Source organism: Ambystoma mexicanum, chromosome 1p (assembly GCF_040938575.1).
Source record: "Ambystoma mexicanum isolate Mex_15411 chromosome 1p, UKY_AmexF1_1, whole genome shotgun sequence".
NCBI lineage: Eukaryota > Metazoa > Chordata > Amphibia > Caudata > Ambystomatidae > Ambystoma > Ambystoma mexicanum.
The window spans coordinates 23057997-23082472 of NC_090921.1; the positions used below are offsets into that span (position 1 = coordinate 23057997).

Sequence of the window (24476 nt, forward strand, 5' to 3'; positions counted from 1 at the left end):
TGGTGAAAGGTCTAAGCCCGGCAGAGGGGAACCCCTTCAGAACTGTGTGGTGAAAGGTCTGAGTCCGGCAGAGGGGGACCTACGAGAACTGTTTGTGAAAGATCAGAGCCCGGCAGAGGGGGACCAACCAGAACTGTGTGGTGAAAGGTCTGAGCCCGGCAGAGGGTAACCTACCAGAACTGTGTTGTGAAAGGTCTGAGCCTGGCAGAGGGTAACCTACCAGAACTGTGTGGTGAAAGGTCTGAGCCCGGCAGAGGGGAACCTACCAGAACTGTGTGGTGAAAGGTCTGAGCCCAGCAGAGGGGGACCTACCAGAACATGAAGCGCGTGTCAGTTGAGGCTTTCGCTGCCACCTTCTCGCCCCCCCCCCTCCTCCTTCGGCTGACTCCCACCCTGACACAGCCCTCTCCATGCTCCACTCTGCTATATCTGATACTCTTGATTTCCTTGCCCCTGTCATGAGAATCCGCCTGAAGCCCAAAGCCAAATCTAACTCCTGGTATGACTCGGATCTCGTCACCCTTAAACGCAAGTGCAGGGTGGCAGAGAGGAAATGGCGTGCTTCGTGTTCATCCTCTGACAAACTGGCCTGCCGCCTGCTCCAAAGGCAATACCGTCTCTCCGTTCTCATCAAGAAGAGAGCCCTTATCCAAGCCCGCATCTCTACGGCATCTAACAACTCGGCTGAACTCTTTAAAATCTGCAAGGAGCTTGCCAACCCTGCTGCAGTCTCTACCTCTCCTGTCCCCTCCCAGGCCCTCTGCACGGCACTGGCCTCTCACTTCATCTCTAAAACTCAGGACATCCTGTCCTCACTCTCCTCCTATCAACCCCCTCCCTCCCTTCCCGGCTCTTCCTCTGGCCCTTCTGCAGCCACCCCTCCTTCCTCCTTCTCTGCCTTTCCCCTTTTTTCTGCTGACGAGGTCTCCAGACAAGTCCGATCTATGAAAGTCTCGTCTAAACAGGTTCATCCCTGTTCCTCCAAAACTATCAAGGACCACATCGACTCCCTGGCTCCCGCCCTGGCTGATTTTTGCAACCACTCCTTCGCCTCTGGAGTCTTCCCATCCCCCCTCAAGCACTCCCTTGTGCACCCTCTTCTTAAGAAACCCTCTTCCGACCCCTCCTGCCCGGCTAACTATCGCCTAATCTCCATCACTCCCTTCCTGGGCAAGCTCCTGGAGAAACTGGCCATCTCCCAGCTTAACCTCCATGCTGAATCTGTTGGTAGCCTTCATGACCATCAGTCTGGCTTCAGAGCTGCCAGAAGCACGGAAACTGCTCTCCTGAACATCCGTGAAGACTTGCTCACCAACCTTGACTCTAACACTCCTTGTGTTCTCATTTTGCTCGATCTCTCTTCTGCCTTTGATACTGTCAACCACACCATCCTGCTCAACCGTCTCTGTGATAACCTGGGTATCACTGGTCAGGCTCTGGCGTGGCTGACTTCTTTCCTTTCCAATCGACCCTCCCAGGTCCAACTTGGGTCCTTCCTCTCTGACGTCTTCTTCTCCACCTGTGGTGTTCCCCAGGGATCTAATCTCTCTCCCTGGCTTTTCAACCAGTATCTGTCACTCCTTGGCCACGGCATCGCCGCCCTCTGCCCCAACTTTCAGTGCTATGCGGACGATACCCAGCTCATTTTCAGGCTACCCTCGGCCTCCTCCTCTCCTTCCCTCATCTCTGACTGTCTGTCTGCTATCCAGGAATGGTGTGCCGCCAATGACCTCTGCCTTAATGCCAGTAAGACTGAGATTCTACTCATCGGCACACCCACTCCCTCCTTCCCTGCAGCTCTCTGGCCGGCCTCTCTTGGCCCTCTTCCTGCTCCTACCTGCAAGGCTAAAAACCTCGGGGTCATCTTCGACTCTACACTCTCCTTCTCTCCTCACATATCTGACATCTCTAAGACGTCACACTACCAGCTACACCTCCTCAGAGGTATTCTTCCCTTCCTCTCCTTCCCCCAGAAGCTCACTGTCTCCCGAGCCCTGGTTCTCTCGAAGCTTGATTACTGTGACAGCCTCTATCTTAATCTGCCTGCCTCCACTCTCCGCCCTCTTCAACTCATCCAGAACAGAACTGCGAGACTTGTCCTTGGCCTCAAGCCCAGGGACCGTATCTCTCCAGGACTGAAATCTCTACACTGGCTCCCAGTGGCTGCGAGGATAAAGTTCAAAACCCTCTGCATTATCCACAAGGCCTTCTGGGGCCTGGGGCCAAAATACCTTCAACTCTCTCTTCCTAAATATCTTCCTTCCCGAGCCCTTCGCTCATCCGTCTCCAACTCCCTCAGGGTCAGCCGCTTCTCGAAGCAATGAGCTGGGCTTAGATCTCTCTCCGCGGCAAGGGCCTCCCCCTGGAACAGCCTTCCTGCCTCCCTGAAACTTGAGGAGAACCATCTCCGGTTCCGGAAGGACCTCAAAACCTTCCTCTTTGCTTCTGCTTTCTCTGTCCCTCTCCCCTGCTAAATTCTACACTGAAATTGCACTGAATCTGCAACTGGGCCACTCTCACCGACCTCGGTCCTGGGCCCAGCCAACCTCCACTTGCACTGCCTCCCTGGCATCCCCTGCACTGTATCCCTACAGCCCCCCCTTCCCAGCACTTGTCTGCACTTACCTAGCACTTGCCACCAGCTGGCCGTATTTATTTATTTATTTTTATTCTACTTACTTGCACTGCACTTCCCCCTCCCCTTCCCCTTGCACTTTTCCCTTCCCCTACCCCTGCACTTGCGCGGTCTGAATGATACCTGGCCTAGTAGGATCGTTGTCTGTCTTCCACTTGTTCCCCCCTCCCTGCCTCGTCGCGCCTTGAAACACTTGTGTATAGGCGCGTTACAAATGCCATATCATATCATATCATAACTGTAGGGTGAAAGGACTGAGCACGGCAGAGGGGGGCCTACCAGAACTGTAGGGTAAAAGGTCTGAGCCCGGCAGAGGGGGATCTACCAGAACTGTGTGGTGAAAGGTCTGAGCGCGGCAGAGGGGAACCTACCAGAACAGTGTGGTGAAAGGTCTGAGCCCAGAAGAGGGGGATGATTGTGAGCGTTTTGGTTGAAATATTATTTTTGGAAGTCAGAGAAAGAGACTCAAACATGGGAGGCCAGGCAGGCCTCGATCCACGGTTTTGAACCGTGTATTGTGATGGAAACCGAGCCAGAGTGTGTCATCCTGCCTACAAGGATCGCCTTACTTCGTGAGCCCAAACGTGGGAGGAGAGCTGCTTCAGTCATACCATTTTAACACTGATTTTTCCTTTGAATACATTTCTCCTTTTTACACTTTTTGTACAAGAGATGGGGCAGGCGTTAGGTTTCGTTAGCATAGGATATTTTAATTTCACTGACTCCACTAGGACGGCGTTATTTATTATTTGATGCTCGAGAATATTGCCATCTTAGTTATAGGACAAAGTAAAAGTTTCTTTAACCCCAACAATTTCAATAAAGCTTTTACAAACTGTACCCATTGGGACAGTGTCATACTTGTGATAGCATGCCTCCCCTACAGCTAGCTGGCCAATCCCCCTACCCAGGACACTAAATATTAATTGTTAACTTTTTATACAATGTCATGCTGTGTGCAATGGTCTCCTAGAGAGCAGGGTTACGTGATTCCCTGCCCACATGGCCTGACCTGAGGAACGTAACCTTGAAGCTCCCATAAGGCCTTGGAGAACTAGAGCTGCAGAGGGGTTTAGACGGCACATGGAAAATATTTAGATACATTTTCATGCATGCACACTTAACTCTATACACGTTTGATTCAAAATATCACTTAGAAAAAAGTAGAAACACTAACAATGCCCAAAAAATGTCTAAATAAGCTATAATACATGACACAAGAAGAAAAACACCTTCCCAGAGTGCGGCCAAAACATTTGAATCCATCATCATAGGGTTGTTTACTCACTTTTGGGACCGATGAGATTTCCTCTTCTCCGATAGTCCGGCATGTCTATGGTGTAGGTCTCTCCCTCTTCATTAATGCCAAAGGGTGCAGAAACCTCAGGCCCTGTTATGAGCAGGTTACAGGAGATGGAAACACGATTGAAGGAGCAACAATGAAACATTGCCACTCAAGATCATTCTCAAATACTTTTACTGCTTTTTTACACTTGATCTCGCGATCAGCTGCTACAAAAAGGAAGGGACCGGAAAACAAGACTTCTCTGCCTACGCCCCATGACTATGGAACGTCCTCCTCATCAAAACACGCCTCCATGCTCCTGCAATTCAGAAAAGAAATCAAGACCCCACCTCTTCAAGGAGTCTCTACTCCTCAACATCTAGGCCATCAGGGCGCCACCTGCACCACCTGACTCGGTAGGTGCCGTCCACCTCTCCACTCCCCATCACCCTGTACAGCTGTACCCTTCCTCTGTGCCCCTCTGTATCCTACCCACGCTGTATATCTGTTCTGTTACCTCTGAAACTAGGTCCGTTAAGCATCTGTACTGTTTGTATAACTCTGTAAAGCACTCGGTTATGTATCTGTATTGTTGTATACCTCTAAAGTGCTCCGTTGCTTCTCAAAGCTTTTCCGCGCTCAAGAAATACCATAATAATAAAAGAGATTTTTCTGTTGAACAAAAGCAGTAGAAAGAGTGAACGTTGGAAAAACTCGAGCTTTGCCCTATAGCTACGATGGGAGTAGTCTCCACCATCAAATAATAAAGAAAACACAGTCGTAGTTAGTCTCTGTCAAATCAAAATGGCCTATACTAACAACACCTAATGCCTGCTCTATCTCTTATACAAAACGGGTGCAATGGGGAAAATGTATGCAATGGAAAATGAATCAATGTGGCTGTAAAGACTGGATGGGGGTGTCTGTACTCCTGCTCTCTATATGGTAGAGGAGAGGCACAGAGGACCACAGCCAAGATTCTCTATTCGGTAGCTATGGTCGAGCAATCAAGGCCTAGCTTCTCAGGAGGTGATGGGGGCTGGTTCTTAAGTACAGTGTATCCCCAAGCACCCACAAAGTAATGTCCGTGCACTGTATTAGTGAAAACACAGACTTTATATAATTAAGGTTCAAGGTTATATACACAATCACAATAACTCACTTTGTGCCCAGTTAATCTACAGTGGCAAATATATACAGTTCTAAGTGGTACCACAATTATTATCAGATTTCATTAAAGTGCATCAACTGTTCTCTGGTTAAATGTCACACAAATCACTTAATAAAGGTAACCAACAATAGACATAGGAGGAAAGCAGTTGGTTAAAACAATTGGCAGAATAATGGCCCCTACCAATAGACACAGCTCTGTGTGGAGATCCCCCCCCCCACCTGGGCAACCTGTAAAATAAAGATATACTACAAACCCAGTCCATATATTGTTCAATGAGTCTTATTTCCTTCTAAAGTGTTTCTACCATCCCAATGTACCTGGAATAGCAGAGTTCCTCGAGGAGGCGTCGATGGATCTTTAGGGATCTTTTCCCTTTAAAGCAGGAGCCACAGATCGTTGGATCCTTCTTGAGTGACTCCCTTTAAAGCAGGAGCCACAGATCGTAGATGGGCCTCGAAGAAGGTGAACTTGGCATTGGTGATCCTCGATGAAAAGTTTGATGGCGTCGAGGCAGCAGCTTTGGTCCTGGCGGTGCTCGTCGACAACGAGTCGAAGACGTCCTGCAAGGATGAGGCGTGCGGGGCACCTCGATGTCAATAGTTCAGGACCGCAAAGAGTTTGTGAAGAACTTTGGCCCAGCAAGAGCATGGAGTCATCAGGCGTCTCTATGGTCTTTGGGTGGCGGGAAACCCACCGGCAGATGCTCCGGGAATCAAATGTCTTTATCAATAGAGCGGTGCGGCTCCGGTCGTCGATGGCACAGTGGCAAGCAGTCCCCGCTTCTGGCCAACTAACTTCGACGGGCCTCCAGCGGTTATAGCAAACCTGCGAAACCTGGTCGACGACAGTGGAGGGAATGTTCGGTGCTTCTCTTCGTTCTCCTCTGCGGTCCCAGTCTCCGGTAGGCAGCCTGTCGAGGGTCTGACTTCCAGGGAGCTTTGGCGAAGGTTAGCAGTGCACGATGGTCCCTCGTAGCTCGGGAAGAGGGCATCTAACCAGGTCCTCTCTGGATCAGTTCTTGAAGATACAGCGGCTTTCAGATCGACGAAGTAGAACAACAGCAATACTTCTCTTCCAGCAGAGTTTCAAGGTTAAGCTTCAGTTTCAATGTCAGTTTCAACTCCAGCTTCTGAATGATTTCTAGCAGTGAGAGGCCCCCAGATATACACTCAGGCAACCAATCACTCAGAAGGGCATTCAGGCAGCCAATCAGGCGCACAGTGCATTCAGGCCATTCTTCTCCATCCAGACACTCACAACACAGAATGTGGATTCGGACAAGTACTCTGCCATTCAACACTCCACACTGCATTCATACTGGTTTCGGGCAGGGCTGTCTCAGTCATTGTGTCAAACACCAGATACTAGACATCCACAACACAGAATGCGTATTCGTCACACACTCCATTCACCCAGGACCCACTCACAGGCATACCCACAACATACGGTTGTTGGGAAGGCTCCAGCCAGTCTGGTCGGCACTTCCACACACGGTCATACATGGAACTTCCACCCAACAGACAGTCAGGGGGAAGGAACAGAGTCAGGGCTTCCCTGGACTTTGGGAAAACCAAGGTAACAGGCGATGGAAGGCAAGAGGCCACAGGGGCCATCTTGTTTCCATCAGGAATTTACTGATTGCAATTAAAGGGCCTTGGCATCCCAAAATGGACGATACTCAGAGCACCTGTCAAATTCAGCATGGAGCTGCCACCAGCCCATACCCTGCTCTGTGGGCCACACACAGGTGCCCAAAAACATACACTGGGGGCACAGGGTTGTACCCACACCCATGGGTGTCATAAGGGTATCCCATGGGTCTGTACACCAAACCAAAAGAGAGCTGCACCGCCAGGAGTCCCACATAAACTCCTGCGCGGAAAACACAACAGAACACATGATAAAAAGCAGTAAAGGACAAGGATACGGAGGCCTTGTCCCTCCGATGCATGTCCAGCATCACAGTCGCCCCCCCAGACTGAGGTTAGGGTGCCTAATCTCCCAAGGGATAGACACCCTCATACAGACGGTCAACATACCTTCTGGAAAGGCCATCTGCATTATCGTGACTCTTCCCTGGTCTATGCTCTATGGTGAAGTCTAGCCCTTGTAGGCTAATGGACCACCTGAGCAGTTTCGGGTTCTCACCCTTCATCTGCATAAGCCACTTCAGAGGCTTATGATCGGTTTGGACCTTGAAGGTAGACCCCGTAAGGCAGGGCCTAAAACGCCTAAGGCTCCAAACTATACTAAAACATTCCTTTTCAACAATAGCCCACCTAAGTTCTCTACCCTTGAGTTGTCTATTGATGAATATGATCGGATGTTCCCTCCCTTTGTCATCTAACTGGGACAAGACAGCTCCAATTCCGGTGTTGCAGGCATCCTTCTGGACCATAAAGGGTCTGCTGTAGTCAGGCGCACACAACACAGGTGCCCTACACATACTTTCTTTCAAGCCATCAAAGGCCCTCTGACAGTCTTCAGTCCAATTAACCTTACTAGGTTGTTTGGGTGAAGTCAGAGCTGTCAGGGGTGCAGCTATGGTTCCATAGTCCGCCATGAAATTGCGATAATTCCCAGTGAGGCCCAAAAAGGCTCTCGCCAGGGTTTGAGTAGTGGGAGTCTCCCAGTCATGTACATCCTGTACTTGACTGGGGAGAGGTTGGATTTGACCCCCTCCTACCTCATGACCAAGATATATGACTTTCCCCTGAGCTATCTGGCACTTGGTGGCCTTGATAGTGAGGTTAGCCCTTTTCAAGGCCTGCAACACCTTATCCAGATGTGTCAAGTGCTCTTCCCAGGTGGAACTGTAGCCTGCAACGTCATCTAAGTAGGCCACACAAAAGGCCTCCAGCTCACTGAGCGCATGATTGACCAATCTCTGGAAGGTGGCAGGGGCATTCTTCAACTCTGCTAGAGCCCCTCAGGTGTTGAGAACGCCGTATTTTCCTTGGCATGGTCCGTCAGAGCTATTTGCCAATAGCCTGAGGTAAGGTCAAAGGTGCTCACAAATTTGGCAGCACCTATGGCATCCACGAGCTCATCAGCCCTGGGCAATGGGTGCGCGTCAGTTTTGGTGACGGCATTGACTCCTCGATAGTCCACACAGAACCTCCAATACTTGGTACCTGCCTGGGTACTTGCCTTGGGGACAAGGACCACTGGAATGGACCAGGAACTGATTGAGGGTTCAATAACACCCAGATCCAACATACTGGCGACCTCAGCCTGGATGTGGCACACTGTCACCAGTGTCAATTTCATGCCTACACCACGGTGTAAGGCCTGGTGTCAGTGAGAACAGAGAAGCGTACTGTCGGAGCAAAGCCCTGAAGGCCTTCTGCTGCTCTGTCGTCAGATCTGGAGAGAGATGTACTCCCTCCACTGAGCCATCCTGAGGGTTGCTATGCAGCAAATGAGGAAGGGACTCACTCTCATCCTCTTCTTGTTCTGAAGCTAGCAAGAGACATGAGACTTCTGCTCGCCTATGGAAAGGCTTGAGCCTGTTCATGTGGAATACTTGAGGGGCTACCCCTGGGATTCCCATGTCAACCAGATAATTGACTTCGCCCATGTTGGAGATTATCCTGAAGGGTCCAGTCCATTTGTCTGCCAAAGCTCGAGGCTTGGTAGGCTCCATCACCTCCTGGCCTGGAGTCCAATCCACTTGTGAGGCTATAAGGTCATGCCAGTACTTATTCAATTCCTGGCTGGCCTTGAGATTTGCTGTTGCCTGAACCATTGAAACCCATTGAAACATTAAAAAAATTAACCAAATCATTTAAGAGTAGATTATAATTGAAAAGCAAGATTTAAATTTGCATAGTGATATGCACAAGAGTGTGTACGGAGACAAGGTCACTCTGGTGTTGAGCGACCCTGTTCACTTTGTCTGTTTCGCGCTTTGAAACACCTGTGTATAGGCGCGTTACAAATACCATATCATATCATATCATTAGATTCTGTAGCCCAGAATCAGTCTCTGCCAGCACCTAAATTGTACTCAGAAACTGGATAACTTTTTTCTTGAACAAGTTCACAACCACGTAAACGAGATTGATTATTAATCAGGAGTGCTCCTCTACACCCACATTATCACAGTGACCCATCATCTTTGTCATCTTCAGTCTGAGGCCTAACCCATAGTCCCCCACTTGCTTGGCAGGACCTGGAGGGGCGGCTTGCAAACCTTCTCTGATCAAGGCAACGAGCACCCCCGTGCGATGTCCAAAGAGTAACTCAAAGGGGCTGAAACCAACACCCTCTTGAGGTACCTCTCTGTAAGCAAACAGCAGGCATGGCCGGAGGAGATCCCCTTTCCTCCTTAGGGGCTCTTCCAAAGCGCCTAGCATGCCCTGAGAATTTTATTAAATCTCTCAACCAGACCATTGGTCTTGGGATGGTAAGAGGTGGAGAACTTGTAGGTTACCCCACACTCTTTCCACATGGTTTTCATGTAACTAGACATGAAGTTGGATCCTCTGTCAGAGACAACCTCCTTAGGGAATCCAACCTGGGAGAAAATGCCCAGGAGAGCCCTGGCAACCACCTTGGCAGTAACAGTCCGAAGGGGTATAGCCTCAGGGTACCTGGTGGCATGATCAACCAAAACCAGGATGAACCGATGTTCACCTGAAGTGGGAGGGTCAAGGGGACCGACAATGTCGATGCCCACCTTCTCAAACGGTGTGCCAACCACTGGCAACGGCTGCAGTGGGGCAATGACACTGCCTCCAGTCTTGCCAGACAGCTGACATGTTGCACAGGTCCTGCAGTGGGACTCCACTTCTACTCCCATCCGGGGCCAGTAGAAATGGGCAGAGAGCCTCTGCTTAGTCTTCTTGGTACCAAGATGACCAGCTAAGGGCACCTCATGCGCCAACTGCAGCAGGAAGGGCCTGTAAACCTGGGGTACCACCAACCTCTTGAGGGCACCAAGTTCATGCTTAGTAGGCTCACTAACAAGGAGCTCACCCTTCCAACAGATCCGGAATGTCCCAGGCACTTCTCCCTGTGACTGGCACAGGGCCTGTTTTCTCAGACCCTCGAGAGAGTGCCACTCTGTCTGTCCCTTACAGACGTCCGCCCGGGAGGATCCCCCTTGAGCCAGCAGGCATTGAAGGTCGGGGTAGTCCTCCGGTTTGAGCAACTCTCCCGCAGGAGGGTCGTCTGCCTCTTCTCCCTCAGGAGTTGAGTTTGGGTTTTCCACTGGACCCAGCCCGTCCGGAGCATGGATCCCAATGGGTGCTGTAGGAACAGCAGGAAGAGAAGGCGCCCCCCTCGCAGAGGTGGCCTTCTTGTTCTTCCGTCTTCTTGCTTTAGGCCTCGCCTTTGGCTCGGGTACCTGACTCACAGCCAGCCCCAGGGTTACCTGTGACCTAGTGACTGCAGCCGCAGTCATGGGGAGACCATCAGAGATCAACCCCAACTCTACTAGATCATTTCCTAACAGAATGCTACCAGGGACATTGTCCTGAACCAGGACAGGAAGCTTCGCTGTCTTGTCTCCAATCATGAGTGTGACTAAGGCTACAGGCGATAATTTGGGAGGCCCACCAGCTAACCTGGTGTTTCACAGAGGAGCTCCTACATAGTCCTCTGGCTTGACCAGGGTCCTGTCCACCACTGTCATGCTTGCCCCAGTGTCTCTCAAACCAGTAGAAGGCTGGCCATTCAAGAGGACACTTCTCAGAAACCTACAGGTGTTCTGTGGGATTGTCGCCAGTACTTCTGCATACTGGTCCCAGGCCCCAAGGGACACTAGGGAAATCTCTACAGGCGCACCGAATGTGATCCCTGTAGAGGAGGGGAGGACAGTACAGTGGCCTCCACCTCAGTCATGGAGTATGGGTAGCTCAGGCTAACAGCCTGGACTCCAAGTGGCTTACCTTTACACTTGGGGTCACCCTTCTTGTGATCCAGAGCCCCACATTTCCAACAAGTGCCAGGAGTGCGGGGTACGGTACTGGAACCACTGGGAGCCTGCTTTGCAGCAGGTGGACCATTACTCTTATTGCCACCCACAGATGACTTATCCCCACTAGATTTATGGGTCTTAGGAGAGGAAGGTTTTGGTTTACCCGACTGTGACTGCTTGTGGGACTCCTCAGCTTTCTGAGAGGCCCCCTTTTCTTTGTCCTTGTCCTTCCCACTGGAGTCCTTAGGGGACACCCGGTGGGAGACCCACTTGTCAGCCAACCTAGCCAGCTTAAAGGGGTCAAAAATGTTCTGGTCAGCCACATACTGACGCAGCTCTGGTGAACAGGCTTCAGAAAAATGCTCAAAAAACAAAAAGGTGGGACAATTCAACTAAGGTGTTCACCTTGTATCCATCAATCCACCCATCATGTTCATATGTGCACAGCACTCACCCAGTCAACCCAAGACTCATTCTCTCTTTTCTTAAAACCCTTGAACCTTTTAAGGTATTGGGTAGGCGTCTTGCCAAACTTGGCAATCAAAGCAGATTTCATAACTCATACTGACCCCGTTCTTCCACACTCAGTTTCAGAATACAGTCAAAGCCGGTTTGAGGCACTCTGCTTAGCAAACACTTAGCCCAATCTCTCTTATCAACATCATGAATTGCACAAGCCATTTCAAAGGTTTCAATCCATTGGAGGATATCAGAACCCTCCACATACACACCAACAAAATCTTTGGTGGCTGGGGACCTGACACTCTCAACTAGTTTAAATGTAAAGGTATTTGTACCGTGCACCGTCACCAACGTAATTGGTCCCCAGGCGCTCTGGCGGATCTGCAAACAATAAGGGGGGATGGGTTAGTAAGGTGAAGAAGGAGTAGGATAGTGAGAGGAGTGGTGTTCTGTTGGTAGCTTCAACTCGGTATAGACCGGGTGCTGAGCTTTGGTGCGGGTATTGGATCGGTGTCAGTCCGCGTGTGCTGTTGCTCCAGTTTATGTGTTGTTGCAGTGTTGTGAAGTGCGTGCGGCTTGTGGTGCGAGAGATGGTTGTGTGAGTTTTTGAGTGAGATAAGTATGCAGAGTTTGAGGTTATATTGGTTAGTGGGTTACCTGGCCTTTTACATGCTAACATTCACAGTATTGTCTAAGTGTGGCACTTGTTGGCCTTCACAATCCTATCTAGGTGCGGCGCAGGCCAATGTTCAGAGTTCTATCTAGGTGTGGGCATGCCAACATTCACAGCCCCATCTAGATGCGGTGCAGGCTGGTGTTCACAGTTCTGAGTGTGACACATGCTAACATTCAAGTTTCATCTAGGCGCGGGCATGCTATCCTTCAGTCAAAATCCTATCTAGATGCGATGCAGGCTAATATTCACAATTCTATCTAAGTGTGGACACGCTAATATTCACAATTCTATCTAGGTGTGGACATGCTAATATTCACAATTCTATCTAGGTGTGGACATGCTGACATTCACAATTCTATCTAGGTGTGGACATGCTGGCATTCACAATTCCATCTAGATGCGACGCAGGCTAATATTCGCAATTCTATCTAAGTGTGGGCATGCTAGTATTCACAGTTCCATCTAGATGCGACGCAGGCTAATGTTCACAATTCTATCTAAGTCTTGACATGCTAATATTCAAATTCTATCTAAGTGTGGACATGCTAATATTCAAATTCTATCTAAGTGCGGACATGCTAATATTCACAATTCTGTCCCGACGCAGGTTAATGTTCACAATTCTATCTAAGTGTGGACACGCTAATATTCAAATTCTATCTAAGTGCGGACATGCTAATATTCACAATTCTGTCCCGATGCAGGTTAATGTTCACAATTCTATCTAAGTGTGGACACGCTAATATTCAAATTCTATCTAAGTGCGGACATGCTAATATTCACAATTCTGTCCCGACGCAGGTTAATGTTCACAATTCTATCTAAGTGTGGACATGCTAATATTCAAATTCTATCTAATTGCGGACATGCTAATATTCACAATTCTGTCCAGACGCGACGCAGGCTAATGTTCACTATTCTATCTAAGTGTGGACATGCTAATATTCAAATTCTATCTAAGTGCGGACATGCTAATATTCACAATTCTGTCCAGACCCGACGCAGCCTAATGTTCACAATTCTATCTAAGTGTGGACAGGCTAATATTCAAATTCTATCTAAGTGCGGACATGCTAATATTCACAATTCTGTCCCGACGCAACGCAGCCTAATGTTCACAATTCTATCTAAGTGTGGACAGGCTAATATTCAAATTCTATCTAAGTGCGGACATGCTAATATTCACAATTCTGTCCAGACGCGACGCAGGCTAATGTTCACAATTCTATCTAAGTGTGGACATGCTAATATTCAAATTCTATCTAAGTGCGGACATGCTAATATTCACAATTCTCTCCAGACGCGACGCAGCCTAATGTTCACAATTCAAACCTTCAAAATCACCTACCAGGTGAGTCTTACCTATATAGATGCTGCCAACCTATACACAATACCAAAGCCAGGACTTTTTCTAACATTCTTGCATAATTCTTTTTCTCTCCTTTTTCACCTCTTGCTCATGAATCATTATTATTACCGAATCACGGTCTATATATACTAAATATGTACCAAAACTGCAATCAAATATATGAATTTTAAATCCTGTATAAATACAATGTTATCTTGGACACTATGCCACCTCACTGGGAATGGCCTCACACTCACATAATGTTTTAAATAAATTACACCATGTCAATGTAATCACAAACGGTGGATGCCCAACCCGGGGTCCCTACACTCGCTATATATTTACCCATTGTTATGTACAAAAAAAAAAAAAAACTAAATTGGTAGCCTAGAAAAAGACCTTGTCAGGGCGAAACACGTGTCGGCACCACTTGTTAAACCCCCAATTGGTGGACTCAGGAGAATAAACTTTTGAGCAAATGAAAACCAAAAGCTTTGTGGACCTACTTTCTTCATGTACCTGAATTAAAAAGCAAAGGAGGAAACCTAGATTTAATAAACAGCACACGCGCCAAATTAGTGGAAATGAAAACAAAACACACACACACACACACACACACACACACACACACACACACACACACACACACACACACACACACACACACACACACACACACACACACACACACACACACACACACACACACACACACACACACACACACACACACACACACACACACACACACACCACCCCCCCCCCCCGCCCCCCTACCTCGCATTGTGTGTCCCCAACACTGTGACTCTCCATCTCCCCATCCTGGAAACGTGTGTATAGACTGTTTTTTCTGAAAGGTTTGGTCTTGGGTGTTTTGAAAGACTAGACGTTTAGAAAGAAACTAATCCAGAGAACGTGTGTGTGTGTGTGTAAAATGTTGAGTGTCAACATTGTTATTTGTTGTGCACAATCCTCACAAATATCAAAGTTAATTAAACAAATATTAGCATTTTTCTTATCCATTAAGAACAATTTAAACCAGTCGGTTGCAAGCAATTTGTGTGACAGAAGGACTTCTCCCATACACATTTCTCACCCTGAACCAACCACATTCCGTTCTAGGTGAGAGATGTCATACTATCTGTCACTCTGGGTATTGAATAGGTGAGGGGTGTGCACTCCCTGCGACTGTCCTTCTTGGGGGGTTAGAAGCAACTTCATGGGGTGCCCAGATCCTCTTAATAGCCACTAATAAATCTGCAATGATTGTTCCATGGTCTACTTCAGCAGGAAATAGTGACTATTGTAGATATCCCTCTTCCTAGTGTGTGGGCAAATCCAGGTAACTTGAGTTAGGAACACGTTCTAGGATTTCCCAGAGGGCTTTTGCTTCCTGATTCCAGAGTTGCCTCTCCCAGATCCGGCCCAGGTTTGGGCTCTGAGCAAGTGGGCATTCTGGGAGTGGTAGTTCCTATTGGTTATCTTTCCTGTACTGGATCGGTGACTAGGTCTTGGGATACGCAGTTGTCAAAAGCCCGCATTTAACCCAGCAGGGCCCTGAGGCTCTGAGCAAGAAGCCACGCTGTCACATTGCCCAGGTAAGGTAACTGGGAAATGGGGGTAACATTTCCCAAGTTCCAAGCAGCGCTTTTTGCCAATGGCCATCACTCAGCAGGGGTTGAGATCGGTGCTTGTGGAGTCTCTGACCAGGAGCTAATGGTCCTTACCCAGGAGCTACTCAAAGTCGTAAAAGTGAAGCAGAATCTATAGTTCTTAACATGCACATTGTCAAGGTAGATGTCAAATGCAAGCACTACAATTGTGAAGGGCACTCGTTTATCCTAAGTGCCACTCTTCAGAGAAGAGCGCAAGGAGACCTACATTATTCCTGTACAAAATGGCACAAAAATGCATTGCCTGAAATGTAAGCAAAGACAGACTATGCTGAAAAATGCAATTCCACCGATTTACAAGTCAATTATGAATTTCACCTAAATTAAAATGCACTTGTACAATTCCCCAAACTGTGCATGAATGCAAGGGCTGCTGTCCCCTGAGACAAAGATTCCCCAAACCTGAATGGAAAATGTGGTTTATGAACACATTTGCTGAAGAGTCTCCAAAAGGAAATGCTGTTAGTAGAGGCAGAAAGTACAACCTGCACATATCAAGGCAACTCCAGCAAAGCAAGAATTGAAACGGCTCTTTGAGATGCTTCTGCCTTTTGCTACTTAAAACGTTAATTAAGGAACCATGGAGTAGGGAGTCTACGTCTATGAGCCTCATTACGAGTTTGGAGGTACCGGCAAGGCTACCTCCAAACTCACATCTGGGTCCGGCCCACGCGAATGGGCAATTACCAGGCTATTCCGGCAAAGCCGGACCACGTAATTGCCCTTTCGCGGGTGCTGGGCCCGGTACATCCCCATTCGAGCCCCAAAGGGCTCAAATGGGAATGGGGAGGGTGGTAGCACCGGTACCATTAATAACGGTACCGGTGCTACCATCATGTTCTGCTCGCGGGTGCCGGTACAGCCTCCAGGTCAGACCCGGTGGCTGCAAGGGCACCCGCGAGCAGAACCCCTAGTATGGCAGTACGGTAGCAACGGTTCTGGTAGCGATACTAGCGCCGTTGTTGCCTCACAGCCATACTTGTAATGAGGCCCTATGTGTCTTTACCCTCAGATTCTTCAAATTCTGCCACTGTAGAAAAACAATATGGCCGACTTGTTTCAAGAGGAATTCACTAGATTTGTCATGAAACATGCTTGCCTGTTTATTTATGAAGACCTTTGCAGTGGCAACGGAGTGCTGGCCACTGTGCATGGACCTTAAGGCTCCCTTGCATGGTGATGTGATGTCATGAAGCAGATGAGCATGGCACTGCCGGCCTGCCTCTTGGGTGCAGAATCCACGCAGATCAGATTAACAGTCTCAACGCAGCTCTCAGTGGCAGGTCCCTGCTCGCTGGCCTTTTAGTTTATGTTCCCGGTCGACCCACTGCCACCTCGTGGAGCGAATAAATAATTGCAGTAGAAGTAGCAGGCACTCATGGCCGCGTCTACACACCATTGGGCAATACCAGGTGCCCAGTAATGCAAAGCAGGAGCCAACTATCTTGAAAGCCCTTCCCCAAGGAGCTTCGAGTATGCTGGCCGCTGCAATACAGTGTTCTCTCTCTACGGGCATTAGACCAGACACTCTCAAACATGCAATGGTTTTGCCATTATTAAAAAAAGCTAATCTGGATCTGCAAGTTCTTGCCAACTTTAGGTCCATCTCTCTGCTTCCTGCTATGATGAAAACCAATTACTGTCTTCACCCGTATCAGTCGGGATTCTGCCCCAAGATGGGGATATCACTGTTGGACGATCTTGCGCTGCTCCAGGACCGCAGAGATACCAGAGTACTCATTCTCCTGGATCGCTCCACGGCTTTTGATACTGTGGAGCACCACAATCCTTTGGCTAGGCTGGAGCGCGTGGGTGTTACAGGATCCATCTTGCCTGGTTCAGGTCTTTCTTAGAGGGTCATTCGCAGACAGTCTCTTTCCAGAGATGCTTTTATTCTCTTGTTAAGCTGCTTTGTGGAGTCCCGCAAGGGTTGGCCCTATCTCCTATTTTATACAATCTGTATAATCGGATGTTGGCCGTGCTTATTGTTGACTGCGTTGTGCTCTTTTATTCCTACGCAGACGACACGCAGCTGATTTTTGGTTGGATTCTCCTCAAACTGTGCCCCCCAGCCAGCTGTGTGACTGCCTGGAGAAAGTGGGCTCTTGGATGGCAGCCAATTGGCTCCAACTAAATGGGAATACAACCGAAGTACTAGTGGTGGGGCCAAAGGGCAGGGATCATCTTTGGAACGCGCAATATTGGCCCGCCTCCCTTGGCCCTTGTCCAGTACCCTCGCGTCAGTTAAGAGTTTGGGTGTGAAACATCTACCTAATGGCTCGCCTGAAACACAGATCTCTGCCATTTGTGGGGCTGGTTTTGGAAAACTGAAAGCCCTGAGAAAAATTCTTCCCCTGCTTCCTCTGGAAAATCGCACTTCACTGGTGACTTCTTCGATAATGCGGGCCTTAGATTACTGCAATGATATCTACCTAGGACATCCGAAGCACCAGATTCAGCGATTACAAGTTCTTCCGAACGCAGCGGTTTGACTAGCGCTTCAAGCTCCCCGACTGACTCCTTCCGCTGCTCTTCTTCTCCGGCTTCACTGGTTGCCGGCGGGAGCACGGATCAAGTCTAAGATTTTGTGTATTGTGCATCAAGCTCTCTGTAATGTTGAGCCTCATTATTTGAGAAATAAATTGGTAAGGTATTATCCTGCTAGAAGTCTTCGATCTGAAACACAAGCTTTGCTGAAGATTCCCAAATTCAGCTGCAAGCGCCTGGGTGGCCGCTCCTTTTTGGTACTGGCCCCCAGCCTATGGAACCCTGCCATTGCACTTGAGCGTTCAGACCGAATACCTCCCCTTTAGGAAGATATTAAAGACTTATCTTTTTTTAAAAATAAATTTAACTTTATTGGTTTTGCAAGAAACAAAAAGAGGCAAACAATATTCACACAAAATCATACATCTTCCAGAGGTACATGTCGAACAAACGGTGCAGACTAAAACAATATGCTGGAATCTCTTAGTAGTGTGACAGTCCTGATTATCTGGGTATGTCTCATTGACTGTTAGCCATAACCCACTCCCACCCCCCCCCCCCACTTGGATTGGTGTACATCACAAGTGCAATTGATTGACGAAAGTATTAGTATCGTATGGTTGACACAGTGTCACATCTGGCAGTACCATGTTCGATGGAGATGAGATTCTCATCCTTTGTAGTGATCTTTGAGCATAGCATCATTCGGTCAGGCCTTTGGGGGTTCCTCTGGTTGGGAGTCGTAAGTAGGTGCGATACATGTATTCTTGAAATCCATCCATAGAGTTTCACATTTCGCCGATTTATTGTGCAGGGAGGCAGTGATCGTTTCCATCACATAAATGCTCGTGGCCAGTTTGATCCACTCGGTCTTAACTGGGACCAGAGGAGATTTCCATTTGGTCGCTATCAGGGCCCTCGCTGCCAGTAATAGCTGAGGGGGGCCAGGCCTTTCACCCGAAACCAATCCTCCTCGTCTCTTTCAAGGCCAAACAAAACAAGGTATGGGTCAAGTTCTCTGTGGATGTCGTCTGCCTCTTTAATCCATCCCAGAACCTCAGTCCAAAACACTTTGATGTGCGGGCAGCTCCACCACATGTGCCAATAGTTGGCATTTTCTCCACAATTTCTCCAGCACTTCGGGCTCATGGACTGGGACATTTTGGAGAGTCGAAGCAGATCGTAATGCCATCTGTGTAGAAGCTTTATTGCATGAAGCTTATATTGGTTGGATATGGAGGATTTAGGTGCAGTTCTGCACATTAAGTCCCATTGATCAGGGAGTATCCCTTCGCCGAGGTCTTTTTCCCATCTGGCCCTAAGGGGTTCTGTAGTTCCACCTCCTGCTGCTAATAGCGTTTGATACATTACAGATATAAGGCCTTTCATTTCTGTTCTGGAGTCTAGGAGTTTCTCAAAGGCGGTAAGGTCTCTTCTCAGTTTTTCTCTCCATTCAGGTCTCGTTAACACCCCTTTTAGCTGGATGAAGTGAAATGTTGATAAAGTACCTATCCCCAGTGCCGTTGTCAGATCAGGTAATGTGATGAACGAGTCCTTTCTCTGAAGTTGTCCCACCCTTTCTAGGCCCGCCTCGTACCATGACTGGAACCGCTCTAGATTTGGAATTTGGTCATTTATGCCAGGAGACCACAAGTTACTGAGCCGGGATGGCCAGCTGGTAACTTCTCGCATCTCTTTCCCAGTGCGCCATATGGGCCATATGGTAGTCAGTATGGGATGGTGATTAATTCTCATCTGGACCCGTTGGTATGGTGACCACAGCCACTCTGCCACTGTGGCGGGGGACATGTAGTGGTTGTCTATCTGAACCCATTGCAGGTGTTTGTGGTCCCTGAAGTGCGGAATTAGGACACGTAACTGGGCGGCTTTATAGTATTTTCCCAGATCAGGAAGACCTACTCCTCCCCTGTCTTTGGGGAGAGTAAGTGTGTCGTAAGAGATCCTCGGTCTCTTCCCCTGCCAGATGAACCGCAACATGAGCTCATGAGCTTTCAGGCATCCACAAAGAATTTTTTGGGCATCTCGATCGGTAACATCTGAAAGGGGTAGAGAAAACGGGGGAGGCACACCATCTTGACGGCGTTGATACGCCCCAGCCAAGAGATCGTCAGTTTGCTCCATTTCTCGAGGTCTCTTTCGAAGCAACGAAGGAGCAGGGGGAAGTTAGCCTCGTAGAGGTCGTCTAGGGTTCTGGTGATCTGTATGCCCAGGTATCGTAATGTCGTGTGTTCTACTTTGAGCCCTAAGGGGAGGAACTTGGTGTCATTATCATCCGGGGTACCTTGGAGTGGAAAGAGTATGGATTTTGACATGTTTACTTTAAACCCAGAGAACCGGCCATATTCTTCTATTAGAGTTAGGGCATGGGGGATGGAGGTCATAGGTTTAGTTAGATGTAGAAGGATATCATCAGCATACAACCCTGCCTTATATTCTGTCCCTCCCAGCCGTATTCCCTCTATTCGGGGGTCGTTCCTTATTTTTTGAGCTAAGGGCTCGAGGGAAAGTGCAAACAGGATCGCGGAGAGTGGATATCCCTGTCTGGTCCCCCGTTGCAGTTCAAACCACCTGGAATATTCCCCATTCACAAATATTGATGCTTTGGGAGAGGCGTATATTGCTCGTATCCCATCACGGAATTTGGGGCCTATCCCTACTTTCTGGAGAACTGCCCCCAGGAAATCCCATTCCACCCTATCAAAGGCTTTTTCTGCATCAATCGATAGGAAGGCCGGATCATCTGGTAGACTGTGCCCTACGTGGACAAGATGTAGAGTTTTACGCATGGTGTTGGCACCCTGCCTTCCAAGGATAAATCCCACCTGGTCAGGGTGGACCAACTTGGGCATTAAAGTTTCCAATCTGGCCGCCAATACTCGAGCGTAAATCTTCGTATCGAGATTGAGGAGGGAAATGGGGCGATATGACCCACATAGTTTGGGGTCTCTACCCTCTTTAGGGATGACAGTTATGAGGGCTTTCTTAAAGGAATCTGGTGCGATCCCAGAGCTCATTATCTCATTAAAGAGTTCCGTGAGAAAGGGTGACAGTTGATCGGTGAAGGTCTTATAGAAGCCGGCCGTGTAACCGTCTTCACCCAGAGACTTCCCCAGTGTAAGCCGTTTGATCGCCTCTCGTGTCTCGTGTTCGGTTATTGGACTATCAAGGAGTTCGGTCTCTGTGTGCGTTAATGTAGGCATAGTAATTGTGGACAGGTAGGAGGATATGTCAGAATGAGCCGAGAGCAGCTCAGAGGTATATAGGTTTTCGTAAAAGTTGGCGAAGCTCTCGGGTATCGAGTGGGGTGGGTGCATCGCAGGGTTGGTGGGCTCTTTTATCTCTTTCACCTTGCGTTCCTCCCTCCTTTCCTTGAGCCTGGCGGCTAAGAGTGCATCAGCCTTGTCCCCCTTCTCATAATATGCCTGCTTCAGGAATTGCAATTTCCGCAACACCTGGCCGTGTTCTAACAGCCGTAGTTCCTCTCTTTTACGATGGGCCATGTCTAGTTTGGTGGAATCCACCGTTGTTTTGTCTCTTAGTTCCGCCTCCAGCTGGTGTATTTCATTACGGAGCTTGTTTTCTACAATCATACGCTCTCTCTTTTTAGAGGAGCCCTCGCGTATTAATATGCCTCTCCAAATGGCCTTCCCTGCTTCCCAAATCACTTGTTTGGAGACCTCCCTATTGTCATTCGTCTTGAAGTATTCTTCGATCTCGGTCTCCATTTCATTTCTGAACACCGCGTCAGTCCAGAGGGACTCATTGCAGCGCCAGGATCCCCCAGCGACAGGTAGGTCGGCCCAGTTGACGTCTGCTAGCACCATGTCATGGTCTGACCATGTTATCGGGACAATACTCGTGTGACTTGTGGACCTTGCAAGGTCAGGCGCGAGGAATATATAGTCTATGTGTGAGAATGTGCGATGGGGGTTCGAGTAAAAGGTGAAGCCCCCTTCGTCAGGATGTTGTGTTCTCCACACATCCCGTAGATCGTATAGCTCCATCATGACGGCGAATTCAGTACGGTCCCCTCTATGCTGGGTCCGCGTGTCGGGGTTGCCTGGCCTCCAGTCTACGGATGGGTCCACCCACTGGTTAAAGTCGCCTCCTATGAAGAGGTGGCCTGCAGTTTCCAGTACTATTTTGGGAATCGTTTTCTGAAGGAATGCAGCTTGTCCGCTATTAGGTGAGTATATTGTAGCAATTGTGACCTGAACTCTTGCGATTTTCCCCACTATCAGGAGGGCTCGTCCACTCACATCCGACCAGGTCTTCTCTAGTTCAAAGCCAACTCCCTTCTTGATGAGAATTCCGACCCCTCCTTTCCTGAGCGGGCCAGAGCCCCAGAATTCCATACCTCCCCGATTCCCCAGAACCGTCCGCTCCTCCCCTCTCGCAAATTTCGTCCCTTGAAGGAGGAGAATGTCAATGTCAGATCTTCGGAATTCTCTGTGCAGCAGCGACCTCTTAGTAGGGGAATTCAATCCCTTCACATTGATGGTCCCAATTCTGAGGAGACCCTTGCCCTTAGGCTTCTCATGTGATGCATCAGCAGTTTGCAGTCTAGGATCCTTCACCACCAGCGGCCAGAGAGACAAGTGGATACCCTGTGCCATCTTGACTGTGATACTTTGGAGCAAACGTAGTGTTATCTGTACATTTCCCAAGTGTCCGTTACTTCTCTCCCCTTTTCCCATGTTCCACCATAGTTGATGGTGCTCGCTTGAGCTTACGAACAGGGGGTGCTGTATAGGCAGCTGTTGACGGCGTCCGGGACAGACTGGATGGGAGTATGCAGTCCGTCGGCGGACCATCAGTAGGGACCGTTGACCTACAGTCCCGATCAGATGTACCATCGCAACTTAAGGGTGAGCCCCCATCTCTTTCTCCCCTCCCCCAAATATTACGCAGTTTCAACAATAGCAACAACAAACATGTGAAAGTTTCAACGTTACGTGTGGTTCTCAGGTCATCCCGCAGGAGTTCACGTCGCCTCCCATTTCCGGGGGGTGCCCTGCCCGCAGCGGCACCAAAGTGGGGGATTTCGCCATGTCGCACCCTCCACGGGAGACAACGCCTCGTGTTTTAGGTATGACTGTAGCCGGCACGAATCTGACGCAGCTTCTCTTGCTTAATCATGGTCGGGGGTGTTGTTGGGGCGTCTACATTTTCTCGATCCATTTACCCTCTTGCGCCTGGGGCCCTGGAGCTCCCACTGCGATCCCGGTCGTCCGTCGTTGCAACCTTCTTTGCCCCGCGGGTCCGTACCGAGGAGGTCGACGATGCAATCTTTTGATTTCATCTTCAGAGCGTAGGACTATTTTCCTGCTGCCATGCTCGAAGGTGAGCGAGAAAGGGTATCCCCATCTGTACCTTATGCCCTGGTCCTTAAGCCATTTCGTTAGGGGGCTGCAAAGGCATCTCAGGGCTAATGTTAGCGAGGATAAGTCTTGAAAGATGGTGATTTGAGCGCCTCCCATTGTGAGCGGGCCTCCAGACCTGGCCTTCTCAAGAATTCTGGTTTTGTCTTGATATCGATGAAATTTGGCCGGGCGGCCCACCAGCTCTATGTATGCGTTCCGTCTTAGGCTCATCGATGTCTTCATCGGCGGTCAATATTCTAATGATGTCGTGGATGGTGTCTTTGAGGTCTTTTTCAGTTTCACCTTCACGTTCCGGAATACCAAAAAAGCGGAGGTTATTCCTCCACTCCCTGTTTTCTAAGTCATCCATCTTGAGCCTCGCCTTCAGGGGGGTTGTGTGCAGTGGCGCTGCAGAGGGGGTCAGCCAGCGCCAGAACGGGGGTCCCTAGGACGCTGCGGGGTCTCACGCCGGCCCAACGCGTTCAGCGTAGGAGGATGCCTCTTCCCCTCTGGTGCAGCGGGAGGCAGCAAGTCCTGCAGCGGGTTAAGCCGCGGACCCCCGGAACGGGATGCAACACCTCGTGAGGCCAATGCGCCGCCCGGTTCGGGTAGCACACAGCCCCCGGGGTACAGTTCACCGCATGAGCTCTGCGGCAGGTATGGGGGTCACGTGTATTACGCGGCACAGCGAGGCGCGGGCCCTGGTACTGCAGGGTTTCGCGTAGAAGTCCCTCACTCACCCCGTGCAGCCGCCCGGTATCGTTGGGAGTCTTTGGGCTCGCCGCCTCCCACGAGCAAGGGATCACCACCACAGGCCTGGGGCACAGATGTTCACCGCGGGTAACGCCTGTCGCACGGGCCACGCAACGCCAGGGTTCGCGCTTTCCGTGGCGCAGCGGATAGGCACTTCTGGAACTACTGAGTTCTCGGTCAAAACGGGCCCGATTTTTGTCGGGTTTTTTCCATGCTGCGGGCGGGTGCGTTCAGGTCACAGAATCTCGAACTTTCGTGGGGGGGGGGGGGACCATCAGCGGGGGCTCATACCGCTTATCGGGACCGCAGGGACGGAGCTCACACAGGAGGCATACTCATCCGTGCGCCCCCTGGTGGCCAGTCAAGACTTATCTTTTTAGTTAACTTTCTGCTTCTTAGGCCTGTGGTCTTCTCTCCTACCCAGCGCCTTGATGTTTTCCAGCCATAGTTTGCGCTCTATAAATCCTACAATAATAATAATATTAATAATAATAATAATAATAGTAATAAGTAACGCCCCTGAACTTTGGACTCTGATGCGTACTTCCAAGCAGTGAGAAATGTAACACATGATGGACATCATTCATAAGTAAAGTGTCAGGGTGTATGGTGTTAGGCAAGATTGTATGCAGTGCCCTGTGGGAGACTGCACCAACCTTGTCCTCTTGGCAATAGT

At 49.3% G+C, this 24476-nt stretch overlaps 1 protein-coding gene across 3 annotated transcripts in view; it reads right to left on the bottom strand.

Moving 5' to 3' along the window:
- LOC138564330 (zinc finger protein 1 homolog) overlaps positions 1-24476 on the bottom strand; it is a 376835-nt gene that overhangs the window by 22085 nt on the left and 330274 nt on the right. For 2 of the 3 annotated variants that reach the window (XM_069642903.1, XM_069642900.1), the window contains one exon: positions 3924-4025. The exons of the other annotated variant lie outside the window; for it this stretch is intronic. In XM_069642903.1, coding sequence (XP_069499004.1) covers positions 3924-4025 — 102 coding nt within the window. The remainder of the gene's footprint in view (positions 1-3923; positions 4026-24476) is intronic. 3 annotated transcript variants of the gene reach the window in all.